This window comes from Mandrillus leucophaeus, unplaced genomic scaffold, assembly GCF_000951045.1.
Source record: "Mandrillus leucophaeus isolate KB7577 unplaced genomic scaffold, Mleu.le_1.0 Scaffold28, whole genome shotgun sequence".
NCBI classification, from domain to species: Eukaryota; Metazoa; Chordata; class Mammalia; order Primates; family Cercopithecidae; genus Mandrillus; species Mandrillus leucophaeus.
In genome coordinates, this window is record NW_012102920.1 from 658,222 (window position 1) to 671,944 (window position 13,723).

A 13,723-nucleotide genomic window follows, 5' to 3' on the forward strand; every position below is an offset into this window, starting at 1 on the left:
TGGGGACGGCCGTGTCCACAGCATCACCTTGGCAGCTGATGGGCAGGAGGACAGGTCCAGGTGGCCTCCAGGCAAGTTCCTGTTTGTGTGACATTCACCGTGACATGGTGCATGCTGTGGCACACAGGGTCCTGTGTTCAGATAAGCCAGGGCCTCAGAGGAACTCAGGCAGAAGAAAGAGCCGGAACACAAACACAGCGCGACCTTTCCCGGGAAGGAGCCCCTCCACGACTGCGTCCTGGGCCCCCTGCCACGCCCTGGGCCCCCATGGCCAACTGCCCCTCTCTTCCACCACCCGCAACTCCGCTCAGCTCAGTTGAGCCCCAAGAGCCTCTGCTGAGCCCAGCCCGGAAGGGCGAGGGAGCCTGGGTGGCCAGAGAGGGCTGAGGCCTCTCAGGATGACTGGGCTCCTTCAGGACAGGCACCCACCTGGGATGAGGACGTGCAGGGACCGCTGCGGCTGCCTTGGCCCAAGACACCCTGGAGGCCAGGCGGGCAGGGCCCCTTCTTCCCGGAGGAGGTGGGACTGGGCTGGGTTTTGAAGGATGGCAGCGGCCAGGTGGATGCAGGGCACGGACAGGGAAGGCCACACAGGCCTAAAACACACAGACTCAGGCAGGCAGGAACTTCGAGGTCAAGTCCCGGAGCCCTTGGAGGGAGACTCAGGAAATCGGATGCTCAGTGGGGGGCAGAGTTTGGAGTCCCAGACTTGGGGCAGGAGGTGGCATGTCCAGCAAAGGGGCTGCTGCCCATCACGGCTGGCCTTGCCCTTGGTTTTGGTCCCGGGGAAGTGCAGGGTGCAGGAGAGATGCCACAAGGCCCTTGGGTGTCCTTCCTGTGGCTTCCTTCAGTCCCAGGTGGGTGTAAGGAAGGAGACCACTACTACTCCTGCTGCCCTCCCTTGCCTAGTTCACAAGGCAGGAGGAAAGAGAAAGAAACAAAAGTAAGATAAATAGCCAGACAACCTTGGCACCACCACCTGGCCCCAGGAGTTAAAAAAAGTAATAATAATAACATCAACCCCTGACCTAAACTACTTGTGTCATCTGTAAATTCCAGACACTGTATGAAAAAAAGCATGTATGTAAAACTTTTTGTTCTCTTAGCTGATGCATGAAGCCCCCAGTCACGTTTCCCACGCTTGCTCGAATTATCACGACCCTTTCACGTGGACCCCTTAAAGTTGTAAGCCTTTAAAAAGGCCAAGAATTTCTTTTTCGGGGAGCTCTGCTCTTTAGACGCGAGTCTGCCGACGCTCCCGGCCGAATAAAAAACCTCTTCCTTCTTTAATCCGGTGTCTGAGGAGTTTTGTCTGTGGCTCGTCCTGCTACAGGTGACACATCTATGCCACCGCATCCACGCAAGACTCTGTTAGAAAAAAGACAGGAAGGAAATGGTTCCAACTCGCGAGTGAGTCACTGGGGAGGTGGGATTGGAAGTGATTTTCTCCCCTCTTCCAGCTTTCTAAGATTTATAACATGTGTGCATCCTTTAAACGCGTGTCAGGAAGCAACCCCACGAGGGCGTTGTGTCTGGGCAGGAAGAATCCCAGGATTCCCTGGTTTTACTGGTTTGAGCACCAGCCTCCAGGAGACGGGGCGAGGGGCTGCTCATCCTCCGTGACCAGGCGGCTGCTCTGCCTTTGTCTCATGGGTGGTCAACGGGGTGGCTGAAAGGCTCCCGTGTTCCTCTAGCCCAGGGGATCCGAGCAGCCTGACCGTCACCGTCTCTCCGTAGCCTAGTCAGTGGCCCAGCAGTGGACAGAGGCCCTGCAGGCCACTGAGGAGGACAGAGCCCAGGGACAGAGGAGGAGCCACAGTGCGGGGGGTCCAGGCCCTGCCTACAGCCCCACCCTCGGGACACCACAACCCCTGCACCCTGTGTGCTTGCCTTGGGGCATTTGCTTTTCAAACTCCAGGAAAAAATATTGACAGTAACGTGGGAGTAGCAAGAATCCAGATAAAAGAACACACAATTCACGCTGCCTCCCTTTCTCATGATTTGCTGGTACCAGCACACCCGGGCACTTTCTCCGTGGTGCGCTGTCCTAATCCTGACTATTTCAGCGCCCAGAAACAAGCCGAGAATAAAAACACCCATCGCCCATGCCCAGCATTAGAAAATCTCCTTGGTATATATTCAGATTATTTTAAAAGGAAATTAAACTCACAGATATAGCCAGGAGTAGATGGATTTTGTGGAGCTTAAAATATACGTAAAATTTAGGGATTACTTTAAATAATAATAGCAATATGAACCCAAATTAGATAGGAAAATAAAATATTTATTTGAAGTGATAAAAAATCACAAGGCTCACACATGAAAAAGCTGATACGTGCAATAAACATCATCAAATAGAAGAAACAAACAAGATTTGATTAGTGACTCCCTGGCATCCCTCTATCAAACTTATTTTTTCTGTATCTCTTGGCTGCTACCCCTTGATTATTGCTTCCTATGAAAATGATTTCCTGGCCGGGTGCGGCGGCTCATGCCTGTAATCCCAGCACTTTGGGAGGCTGAGGCAGGTGGATCACGAGGTCAGGAGATCGAGACCATCCTGGCGAACACGGTGAAACCCCGTCTCTACTAAAAATACAAAAAAATTCGGGCGCCTGTAGTCCCAGCTACTCAGGAGGTTGAGGCAGGACGATGGCGTGAACCCGGGAGGCGGAGATTGCAGTGAGCCGAGATCGCGCCACTGCACTCCAGTCTGGGTGACAGAGTGAGACTCTGACTCAAAAAAAAAAAAAAAAGATTTCCTATAAATAGAATAGAAAGATAACTCAGCCTTCCCTTTGACGTGAGGTTCAGGTTCGTTTCTCATCATTGGTTGGGGGCCGCATGACACTCGTGGCCACCGTCATGGATGTGTGTGTGGTGATGCTGCCACGGGTGTCTGCCCCGTAAGCAGCGCCTCTCATCAATTCTCTTTTGCGAGGTGGCCACCAAAGGAGCACAGAGCTGGCCAGGGCATTCATGCGTGTTCATGACCGAGAACTTTTCACACAGAGAGGAATTCTGTCCTGATGTCTTTATTGTATAATAGATGCGTTTAAGGCTGTAGACTTGAAGTTTATATTTCTCTTTATGTAACACTCTGTTCATTGTGGATTCTCGTTTATTGCCTTGTAGCTACAAAGGGCAGGCTCTACTGTGTTCGTTCTGTGAAATTCCCCAAGTTGCCTGGTATGTGGCCTACTTTAAAACTATTCTCGGTGGCTCAAGCCTGTAATCCCAGCACTTTGGGAGGCCGAGACGGGCGGATCATGAGGTCAGGAGATCGAGACCATCCTGGCTAATACGGTGAAACCCCGTCTCTAAAAAATACAAAAAAAAAAGCTAGCCGGGCGAGGTGGCGGGCGCCTTGTAGTCCCAGCTACTCAGGAGGCTGAGGCAGGAGAATGGCATAAACCCAGGAGGCGGAGCTTGCAGTGAGCTGAGATCCAGCCAATGCACTCCAGCCCGGGCGACAGAGAGAGACTCCGTCTCAAAAAAACAAAAACAAAAACAAACAAAACAAAACAAAACTAAACTATTCTATGTGTCCTTAAGAAGAATTAACAATTAAGAATTGTTCACTGTGGCCGGGCGCGGTGGCTCAAGCCTGTAATCCCAGCACTTTGAGAGGCCGAGACGGGCGGATCACGAGGTCAGGCGATCGAGACCATCCTGGCTAACACGGTGAAACCCCGTCTCTACTAAAAAATTACAAAAAACTAGCCGGGCGCGGTGGCAGGTGCCTGTAGTCCCAGCTACTCGGGAGGCTGAGGCAGGAGAATGGTGTGAACCCGGGAGGCGGAGCTTGCAGTGAGCTGAGATCTGGCCACTGCACTCCAGCCTGGGTGACAGAGCGAGACTCTGTCTCAAAAAAAAAAAAAAAAAAAAAAAAAAGAATTGTTCACTGTAACAATTATAACAATATAATTGTTTAGCTGTTGAGGCAGTTGTCTCTTATACACATCTAGATGTGTATAAGAGACAGGTTGAGGCAGTGTCTTTGTATACTTTCCAATTTTGGTTCCAAATCTTCGACATTGGTGTGAACTTTTAAAACCCTCGGCCTCTGTTTCTAATGGAGAAGTGCTGGTGTCTCCTGTTCCAACTGGATTTGACCCCTTTGTTCTTCAGTCTGTTTTGGCTTCTTGCGTTTTGATGCAGTATGCCTTCAAATTCATGAATAGTCATCTTCTTGTGATTGTGCTTTTGTTTTCATGTTGGCCCCCTTTTCATCTATACTGATGAAAACTTTTGTCTAACAAGCTTCTTTATGTATTTTGAAAATTTATTATCCCTGCCCACCCCTTTCCACTTCCCTCTCTCCATACATCACTATTCTCCTGTACTTAACATGCATCTTTTGGTTCATATGAACCCATGCGTGTGGGCACAAGTGTGTTTTGTGTGCATTTAGCTCGCTTTAAATATCCAGTAAAACAGAACCTTCCTCCCCACATCAAAGTCTGCACCATTCGTGTTTGTACAGCCAGCAGCTAGTTTGCTTTGCTGACATCATTTATCCCCCGACCTTGGTCTGCTATAGACTTGCTAAAATTCTCCCTTTCAAAATTCCTTTGATAGAAGCCAGTGAGTGGTATACACTCTCAGTTGCTGTTGTTGTTGTTGTTTAATTTTTATTATTATTTTTTTCGAGATGGAGTCTTGCTCTCTTGCCCAGGCTGGAGCACAATGGCATGATCTCGGCTCACTGCAACCTCCACCTCCTAGGTTCAAGCGATTCTCCTGCCTTAGCCTCCTGAGTAGCTGGGATTACGGACACATGCCACCATGCCCGGCTAATTTTGTATTTTTAGTCAAGATGGAGTTTTACCATGTTGGTCAGCCTGGTCTCGAACTCCTGACCTCACCTTGGCCTCCCAAAGTGTTGGTATTACAGGCATGAGCCACCTCGCTGGGCCTCAGTTGCTTTTTAATGTCCAAGATGTCCTTATTTTGCCTTCAATATTTTATGAAAGTTGTGCTGAGAATAATATTCAAAGGTAAATGTGATTTCCCCTGGGTCTGTTAAAGACGTTACTCCATTGTCTTCTGGAAGGTAGCGTTGCTATTGAGAAGTCTGTTGTCAGCTGACATCTGCATTTTTGGTAGGTACTGTGGCTCTTCTTTCTGGTCATTTTGACTTTTTTCTCCTCTCCTGGATGATCTGCACTTCACTGTAATATTCTAGGAGTGGATTTCTCTTGGTTTGTAATTTAGATCTGGGACCTCATGTCTTTTCAATTCTGAAGAAATCTGAGCTATTACATTGCTTTGTTGCCATTTCAGAAAATGTTTTTCTTTCAGAACTCCTATTCTGTTTATATTGAAGCCTCTTGATCTATTCTCCATGTGTGTTAACTTTGTGCATGTGTGGTCATGTGTGCATGTGTGCATGTGTGCATGTATGTATGCATGGTGTGTGCACATGTTTATGCCTGCACGTGTGTGCATGTATGTGTGCATATGTGTGGGTGTGGGTGTGCATTTGTATGTGCGCACATATATGTGTGTGCATGTGTGGGAGTGCATGTGCATGCATATGTGTGTGTGTGTGTACGTGTGTGTGTACATGTATGTGTGTATGCATGTGTGTGATGTGTGTATGTGTGTGTGTGTCTGTGTGTGTGTTGTGTTTTCAGAGCTGCTGCACTCTGATTGGTTTCCTCCACTCATTTTATTCCTGGCTCCAGGCTGGAGACTGAATCTATCTGTAACACCTCAATTTCTCCTTCAAATGTTTCTGTCTTCATTGATATTGTTAGTACTATCTTCCATGACACTAAGTCTCTTTTCTATTACGTCAAGTCTGGAATTTAACCTGTCTATTGAGTTTTTTATTCACTTTATTATTCATCTTCAAGATTTGTAATTATTTCTATTTCGTCTCTCCTTGTTTCTTATATTCTGGCCAGTTCTAATTTTACACTTTATATTTTTTAAATCTCTAGGCATCTTGATCATACTCCTGCAGTCTTAACGTGTGTGTCAGACTTTCCTTGGCTGGTGTAAGTTCCTGTACCAATTGCTCATTTTTAGCCTGCCTTTCTTAGTGTGGGTTTCCTTGGGTAATTTGGAAACCTGGCCTTGCTCAGTTCAAGGCGAGGATATTATGCCTCTGCATTTCTGCCTTTCTCCACTATCTCGTTGTCATTGTCCTCTGTCTAGCAGTGTTTCATAGACTCTGCCCCGGGTCCCAGGCTTCTGCTCTGCAGTGATGCGGAGGATGTCACAGATAAAGTCACCCCTTCCAACGATGGCTTGTCTCAGCTTCTTCTCTCCAGGCTGTGTCAATGTCTTCTTTCTTTCCTATGCCCACAGTGCTCCACTCAGTTATAAGAAGTAACAGCCCTGGGATGTGTCAGGAAGGGTTTCTCAGCCTCCTTTCTGGAGTCAGGGAAGCTGCTCCCATCACTGCCAGGAGCTGGACCCAGGCCCTCTCTGCCTGCCTTGGGACTTGGAGCTGACAGCCCCTGCCTCTGCCCCATCACCAGCCTGTGCTTCTCCTCCATTCCTGGTTTCATGTGAGTGAGTGAGTGTGTGTGTGTGCATGTATAGATGTGCACACATGCATACACACACACACACCTGTCTTGGTCTTGTCTGTCTGACCTATTGCTGCTCTGTGTGTGGGGCAGAGCGGTTCCTTATTGCACACCGTGCTCAGGAGTGTGGACACCCTCTTTAAATGCACACGGTACTGTGTTCACACAGGAGGGTCCCACTTTTTCCATGATGAATCTGAGGCCAAGTAACCTGCCTAGAGATGCAGGAATTTCAGCCGAGACCCAAGCCCATGGCCCTCAGACTCCAATCCGCAATCCCTTTAGCAATGTGCACGTCAGCACGTGTGGGATGGCTGGAGGATGCCGCACACGTCCCCCCCAGGAGGCCTGCATGCCCTTCACTCCCTTCAGTTTCCTTCCAGGTGAAATCTGCAAACCTGCTCCTCTGGACCTGGTCCTGGTTCTGTGTCCGGATGATCCTCTGGGATTAACAAGTTGTTATTCAACAGCCTCTAACAACAATGGCATGTTATCTGCTCCATTGCAGAACTGGCCGTGGTTTGCATCCAGGAAGGGATTGGTCAGTCACCTGTGCCAGGTCCCTGGGGGACCCTGAGTCCAGTGGTATAAAAGGCGGCTGTGGGAGGAGTGACACAGCCTCTCTCAGCCTCAGCAAACGACCTGTAAGGCAGCCGCGGACTCAGACCCCAGAGATGAAGGCCCTGCTCCTGGCCGTCAGCCTCAGCCTCATTGCTGCCCTGCAGGCCCACCACCTCCTGGCCTCAGACGACGAGATTCAGGATGTGAGGCCCGGATGGGAAGGGTGGGCTGGAGGGGGCATGGGGCGAGGTTGAGACTGGATGGAGACCCCCTACCTCCCCCATCCAAGGAGACTCTCATTTTTCGGTTGGGCGTTAAAGTCCTGCCCCGAGGGAATGATGAGATGGGGCAGCAGGGGTCTGGGCTGGTGGGGGAGGGAGTGCAGGGGCACAGAGGTGGCAGGACTGGGAGGGTGGGGGTCTGGCTGACTTCACTTCTCCCCTGGGGGTGAGGGCTCCTGTGGTTCTGGCTGACTTGTAGGGGCTGGAGCCACCTTCGGGTGGGCCTGGTGAGGGTGCTGGGTGTTTCCTGGGTGAGTTAGATTGGGGAATGCTCCCCGTCTCCAGCCTTCGGGGTGCGGTAGAGTCTGGGGGCTGCAGGCCAGGGAAGAGTAGGGGAGGCTCTGGAGTGGTCGGCCTGAGCCTGATAGAGAGGAACTTTCCCCAGGTGTCAGGGACATGGTACCTGAAGGCTATGACAGTGGACAGGGAGCTCCCTGAGGTGAATCTGGAATCGGTGACACCCATGACTCTCACGATCCTGGAAGGGGGCAACCTGGAAGCCAAGGCCACCATGCTGTGAGTGTCTGCCAGCCGCCGGGCAGCCTGCAACCTGGTCTGGGGCCTTCCCTTTCCCCACCCAGGAGAGCTCTGGTGCTGAGGAGGTGGGCAGACCTGCTGGGAGGCCTCTCTCAGCCCCTCCTGCAATGTTTGAGGGCAAACTGTGCCACTGAGGTACCTTGGCTGGAGGGGGCCTGAGGGGACAGAGGCCCCGGATCAGACCTTGTGGGCTACCAGGGGTACCACCCACCTCCTCCTCCGACTAGGGAATGTCTGGTGATGTGCAGGTCTCTTTGGGTAAAGGTGTTTACCCCCAACCAGAGTCAGAGACAGCAGGCAGGGCCCGCAGACTAGCCTCGCAGTCCTGGCAGTACATTTCTGTGGGAGGAGTGGCACAGCCTCTCCCAGCCCCAGCAAGCAACCTGTCAGGCAGCCGTGGACTCAGACCCCAGAGATGAAGGCAGGGATGGGGCTTGCAGAATGACCAAGAGGGGGCAAAGGACGCCACGGAGAAGACTCCCTTGAAGTCCCTGCATAGAGCTCACCTGTGCAGCTCTCACCTGTGCTGCTTCCACCCACATGGCTCACATCTTTGACTTTCCACCTGTGTGACTCACCTGCGTGGCTCCCACCTGCACAACTGTGTGGTTTAACCCCTGTGGCTCCCTCCTGAGTGTCTCCCTCCTGAGTGTCTCCCTCCTAAGAGGCTCCCTCCTGAGTGGCTCCCTCCTGCGTGGCTCCCTCCTGTGTGGCTCCCTCCTGAGTGGTTCCCTCCTGCGTGGCTCCCTCCTGCGTGGCTCCCTCCTGCGTAGCTCCCTCCTGAGTGGCTCCCTCCCGTGTGGCTCCCTCCTGAGTGGCTCCCTCCCGTGTGGCTCCCTCCGGCGTGGCTCCCTCCTGCATGGCTCCCTCCTCAGTGGTTCCCTCCCACGTGGCTCCCTCCTGAGTGGCTCCCTCCTGAGTGGCATGCAATGCCTATGCTCCGGTCCTGGGGGCTGACCCTTAGGAAGTCATTAACCCTGGCAATGACCCTGATTTTTTTTTTCCAAAAGCCCCTAATTGAACCTTTCCCTCTCTGGGCCAGATGATGGATGTGGGGCTTGTCCCTGAATGTCTCCAAAAGGAAGAATGCAGCTGGCGGGATGAGGCTCAGGCCCACGCCACAGACACTGCCTGCAAACCAGGCAGCCCGGGTCCCTCTGGCAGGAAATGCGTTGGGGGTGGAGGGGTTGGGAAGGCAGCCACCAGGAGGAGTGGTGCAGAGCTCCTGGCCACCTCGGGAGACCCCGGGAACTGCGATGTGTGACCCGGAGGGGCCGCTGGTGCTTGGGTCTGAGATGCAGAGAAGCACCCTCCTCTATGGGCCTGTGGCAGACTCGGGGCCACCTTTGCAGGGCATTGCAGCGTGGCTGCTCCAGGGCCAGGGGAGGCACAGGCCAGGGCCACTTTGCCAGGGGGTTTCTGTTTTCCAGGATAAGCGGCCAGTGCCAGGAGGTGAAGGTCGTCCTGGAGAAAACTGACGAGCCGGGAAAATACACGGCCAGTGAGTCCTGCAGCCTGAGCCAGAGCCCGAACTCGAACACACGCTGGAATTGGGGGGGCAGCCAGTGCCTTTTTGGGGTGGCCTTTTGGCCTGCTGCCCCTGACTCCACTAAAAGCCCACTCTCCTCTCCCACTGGTCAATTTGCGTTAGAGACTTGAACACCTGACCCCAAACACCAGGTGTGACGGGTTTATTCTGGGGCAGACCCTCAGGGCTTTCCCTGTAGCCCGGCTGTGGCTCTGGCAGGGCCAGGAGCAGAGTCGTATCTGGCTGCGGGGTGCTGCACCCCAACTCCCACCTCCGCAGACCTCATACCCGGAGGAACCCCTGGTGACTGACTGGTTTGGGATGTGGCCGCCTCTTGGGTGCATCAGGTTCCTGGGAAGTGGGGGTCCCATGGCCTGGGGCTCAGGCCTGGTCGGGACCCTGGGTCGGAGAGCTCTGGGAGGCTGGGAGGGTGCAGGAGCTGCGGGGCTTGCTGGGCCTAGTGCTGCACGCTGTCCCGGGATCCTCTCTGAAGGCCCCGGTGGCTAATTCAGGACTGTGCTGCTGTCCTTCTGCAGACGGGGGCAAGCACGTGACATACATCATCAGGTCACACGTGAAGGACCACTACATCTTTTACTGTGAGGGCGAGCTGCACGGGAAGCCGATCCGAGGGGTGAAGCTCGTGGGTGAGTCCCGCACCCCCACCCTGCAACCCAAGCCTCCACCCGCCCTCCCTCCTCCCACGGCCTCCTGCACCCTCTTCCCCACGGGAGAAGCCACTGGGACCCAGGAACCCACTGCAGTTTCCTTAGGATGAGTTTTCCTGATAAAGGCCCCAATTCCCACCCCTGGAGCTCAGGATTTCGGATGCCCCAGCCTAGGTCTCTGCAGCGAAGGCAGGAAGGAGCCGCGGCTGTTGGCACAGGGGCTCAGAGGTCGCACGTGTCCCATGGCAGGCCAGGCCCTCCCCCGGGGCAGCTCCCTGCAGCGTCATCCTTGAGCGCATTCCTGCGGGATGTCCAGCAGTGGGGAGGAACGGGGATGTGAGCAGGAGTCTGTGTGGAAAGAATGTTCCAGCTCCCAGGGTTGAATTCCGGATGCGGTGGCTCCCACAGACAGTGACGTGTCAGTGCCATCCCTGTCTGAGGACGAGGACCATGAAGGCTCCTGAGTTCGCCCTGGATCCAGGGTTGTGCGAATGACAGAGGAATGGGAAAGGCAGTGCCCTGGTGCCCCCGGGGGGAGAGACACTTCCTCCAGGGCGGGCCTGTCCTGCCGTCCATCCTGACTCCAGGAGATGCCTGGGGATGGACGGAGAACCCTTCCTGTTCTCCCAGTTCTGCTGCCGCGGGAGCCTTCTCAGCCGTGTACGGCACCCTGGTCCCACTTTGCCAGCCCAAGGGCCTCTGGGTTCAAGTGCCCCTGTGGTGGGCGAGGTCCCCCTCCCCAGCCCAGCTCAGGCCTCCAGGCCAGGACGGGGTGCTGGCGACTGCCCAGTTCTGCCTCAACCACCCACATCTCGCCCTTGCACCCACAGGCAGAGACCCCGAGAACAACCTGGAAGCCTTGGAGGACTTTGAGAAGGCCGTGGGAGCCCGCGGACTTAGCACGGAGAGCATCCTCATACCCAGGCAGAGCGGTAGGAGGCACGGCCCTGCAGAGCCCCCCGTGTCCCTGCGTGGGGACGTCAGCAGAGCCGCGTTGCATGGGCGTGTAACTGTGCTGCGTCTAATTCTGGCTTTGTCCTTCCTGGGGTGGTGGAGCTGGTGGCTGAGGAGGGGCCCCGGTCCTGACTGCATTCCTGGGGTCTCCTGACTCGCCTGTGCTTCCTTTTCCTGCAGAAACCTGCTCTCCAGGGAGCGATTAGGGTGAGTGAACAGCTTTAGAGGACATTTGAGAAAATCCAGCCTTGGGCTCAGTGGCACTTCGAGAGGCCCTGGGGTCTCTCCCACCCACCACACTTCTACCTGGGTGGGAGACGCCCCACCTAGGCCAGGCAGGTGGGAGATCTTCTCCTGAGCTGCCCGCACTCGGGCACCAGCCTCCGCTCTTGCCCTGGGAGTGACTCCTGGGAAGCTGAGAAGCCCACAGCGCTGAGCCCGCCTTTGCTGGCTGCTGGTGGAGACGGTGTCTACCCCCTCACCCCGTGGGCGGGAGCAGGCAGGAGATTCAGGTTCCTCCTCAGCACCGCTCACCCTCAGCCGTCCTTGTGACCTCGCTTACCTGATGAGTTGCTCAAAGATTCAGCAAAGCGGCAGGCGTGCCTGTGCTCGCTGTGTCAGGTTGACCCCTTGCTGGCTGCACGAGGGGACCAGAGTTTCGAGAGTCGCCCAGGGTGTGGGCAGAGCCAGAATCCCAGACAGCATCGCTGTCCTTCCCGCACCCTCCCCTTGACCTGCAGTCACCCTGATGCCTCTTCACTCAGCAGGGAGCTCTGTCAGCAGCCTGCGGGGGTGGTCCCTGCTCCATCTGCTCCAATCTGGAGGCTGGAGCCCCCACCTGCAGCCCCCAAGAGCCCATGTGTGCCCCTGAGATCCAGCACGTGCCCCCTACACCATCGCCCCCGAGAGCCCGCATGTGCCTTCCACCATAGCCCTCAAGAGCCCAGTGTGTGCCCCCAGCGTAGTCCCCGAGAGCCCACATGTGCCCCCACACCATGCCCCTGAGTGCCCACATGTGCCCCCACACTGCAGCACCCAAGAGCCCACATGTGCCCCCACATCACATCCCTGTCCCACCCTCTCCCTGTCGCGGCCTCACTCACCCTCCCCCTTTTTTCTAGGGCAGGGGCACCTTGGCTCCTCAGCAGCCCAAGGGCAGCACCACCCAGCACCTCCGTCGTTCACAGGGACACAGAAAAGCTCCCCACCCCTGCAGAACCCGGCCGGCCACACCCCTTCCTACCACCCTCCACCTTCCCCTCGCCCTGCGCCCCCTCTCCTGGTTCTCCATAAAGAGCTTCAGCAGTTCCCAGTGACTCCGCCTGTCTGTGGGGTTTCTCGAGGTGGGGGGTGCTGGCTGGCTGCTCCTTTGGGTGCAGGGAGGGGGTGGGAAGCGGGAGGAAGGACAGGGGACCAGCCTAGGCCCTGTTCTCCATGGTGGGTGCCACAGGCCAACAGTGCGAGGGGCCTGGAGGGGTCTGGCAGGGGGGTGTGTGCTGGCGACTCGGCCTGAAGGTTCGGGGGGGCTGCTTCCTGCAGGTCAGCCGCCCACGGAGCTCAGGCTCTAGGGGTGGGTGGGGGCAGGGCTCTGCTCCTCGATCCTGCACAAGTAAGACCAGAAGGCCTGGGACCAAGCGTAGCTGCCACCCCAGAGGGGGACTGGGCAGGGCCACCAGGGCCCTCAGCACTGACGCTGAGTCCGTGAGGCTGGACGTGGGAAGAGGGGACAGCAGCTCAAGGCAGGGTGTGGCTCAGGCTTGAGCTCACCGGGGAAGCCATTCCTGTCCTCCGGGGAACCACACCAGCACTGCCGCCAGGGCCTGGCTCCACGCTGTCCCTCTCTGTGCCTGGGTAGGTTTGGGACAGGAAGTTCCCAGCTTGGGGGCAGCCACCGGAGGTCCCACCTTGCGCAGGCGCCTTTCCTGACCCTGGCGGTTTGTAGGATTTAAAGTTTCTTTCGATGGCGCAACCTCGCAGTGGCGCTGGGAACGAGGAGAGGCAGACTCTTACTGACCTGCTTCTCCCCAGGAGAGGGCGGCTGCCGGGCAGGGCCACACGGGGTGGCTTGCGCCCGGGACAGGACAACAGCCCGCGGAGCTCAGGGGAGGGAGCGGAAAGGGTAGCGGACCCCAGGGCATAGGAGCTGTCCCTGATTGTCTGGTACCTGGCCTTGGGGCAATGAGGGCTGGTGGGGAGTGGCCCCCGAGTGGGGCCATCTGAATAGGGCAGGGTGGCTGTGTGGACCAATCAGCTGCTCAGGAAGGGGCCGGCCCCTAACCAGGGCCTCCGTGATAGGTCAAGACTGCATTTTAAAAAACCTCGATTCTGGCCAAGCATGGTGGCTCATGCCTGTGTTCCCAGCACTTTGGGAGGCCGAGGTGAGAGAATCACTTGAAGCCAGGAGATGGAGACCAGCCTGGGCAACGTAGTGAGATCCCATCTCTACCAAAAAAAAAAAATTAGCCAGGCTTGGTGGTGCACACCTGTAGTCCCACCTACTCAGGAGGCTGAGGTGGGAGAATTGCTTGAGCCCAGGAGGTCGAGGCTGCAATGAGCTATGATCATGTCACTGCATTCCAGCCTGGGTGACAGAGCAAGACCCTGTCTCAAAAAATAAGATAAAAAATAAAAGAAACCCGATTCCATTTGGGT

General features: G+C 55.5%; 1 protein-coding gene across 4 annotated transcripts; it reads left to right on the top strand.

Annotated features, from left to right (window-relative positions):
• Positions 1 to 7,068: 7,068 nt before the first annotated feature.
• Positions 7,069 to 12,473, top strand: LCN1 (lipocalin 1). Of its 4 annotated transcripts, none has more exons than XM_011985053.1 (7): positions 7,069 to 7,306; positions 7,770 to 7,900; positions 9,352 to 9,422; positions 9,986 to 10,096; positions 10,948 to 11,049; positions 11,252 to 11,278; positions 12,193 to 12,379. In XM_011985053.1, exons 1-6 carry the CDS (start codon positions 7,217 to 7,219, stop codon positions 11,275 to 11,277), a joined length of 531 nt encoding a protein of 176 aa, XP_011840443.1. In that variant the 5' UTR covers positions 7,069 to 7,216; the 3' UTR covers position 11,278; positions 12,193 to 12,379. The 4 variants fall into 4 exon arrangements, with proteins under 4 accessions (XP_011840443.1, XP_011840444.1, XP_011840441.1 ...); XM_011985054.1 differs by having other exon boundaries at positions 12,198 to 12,379; XM_011985051.1 differs by having other exon boundaries at positions 7,163 to 7,306; positions 10,952 to 11,049; positions 12,193 to 12,473.
• The last annotated feature ends 1,250 nt before the right edge of the window (positions 12,474 to 13,723 follow it).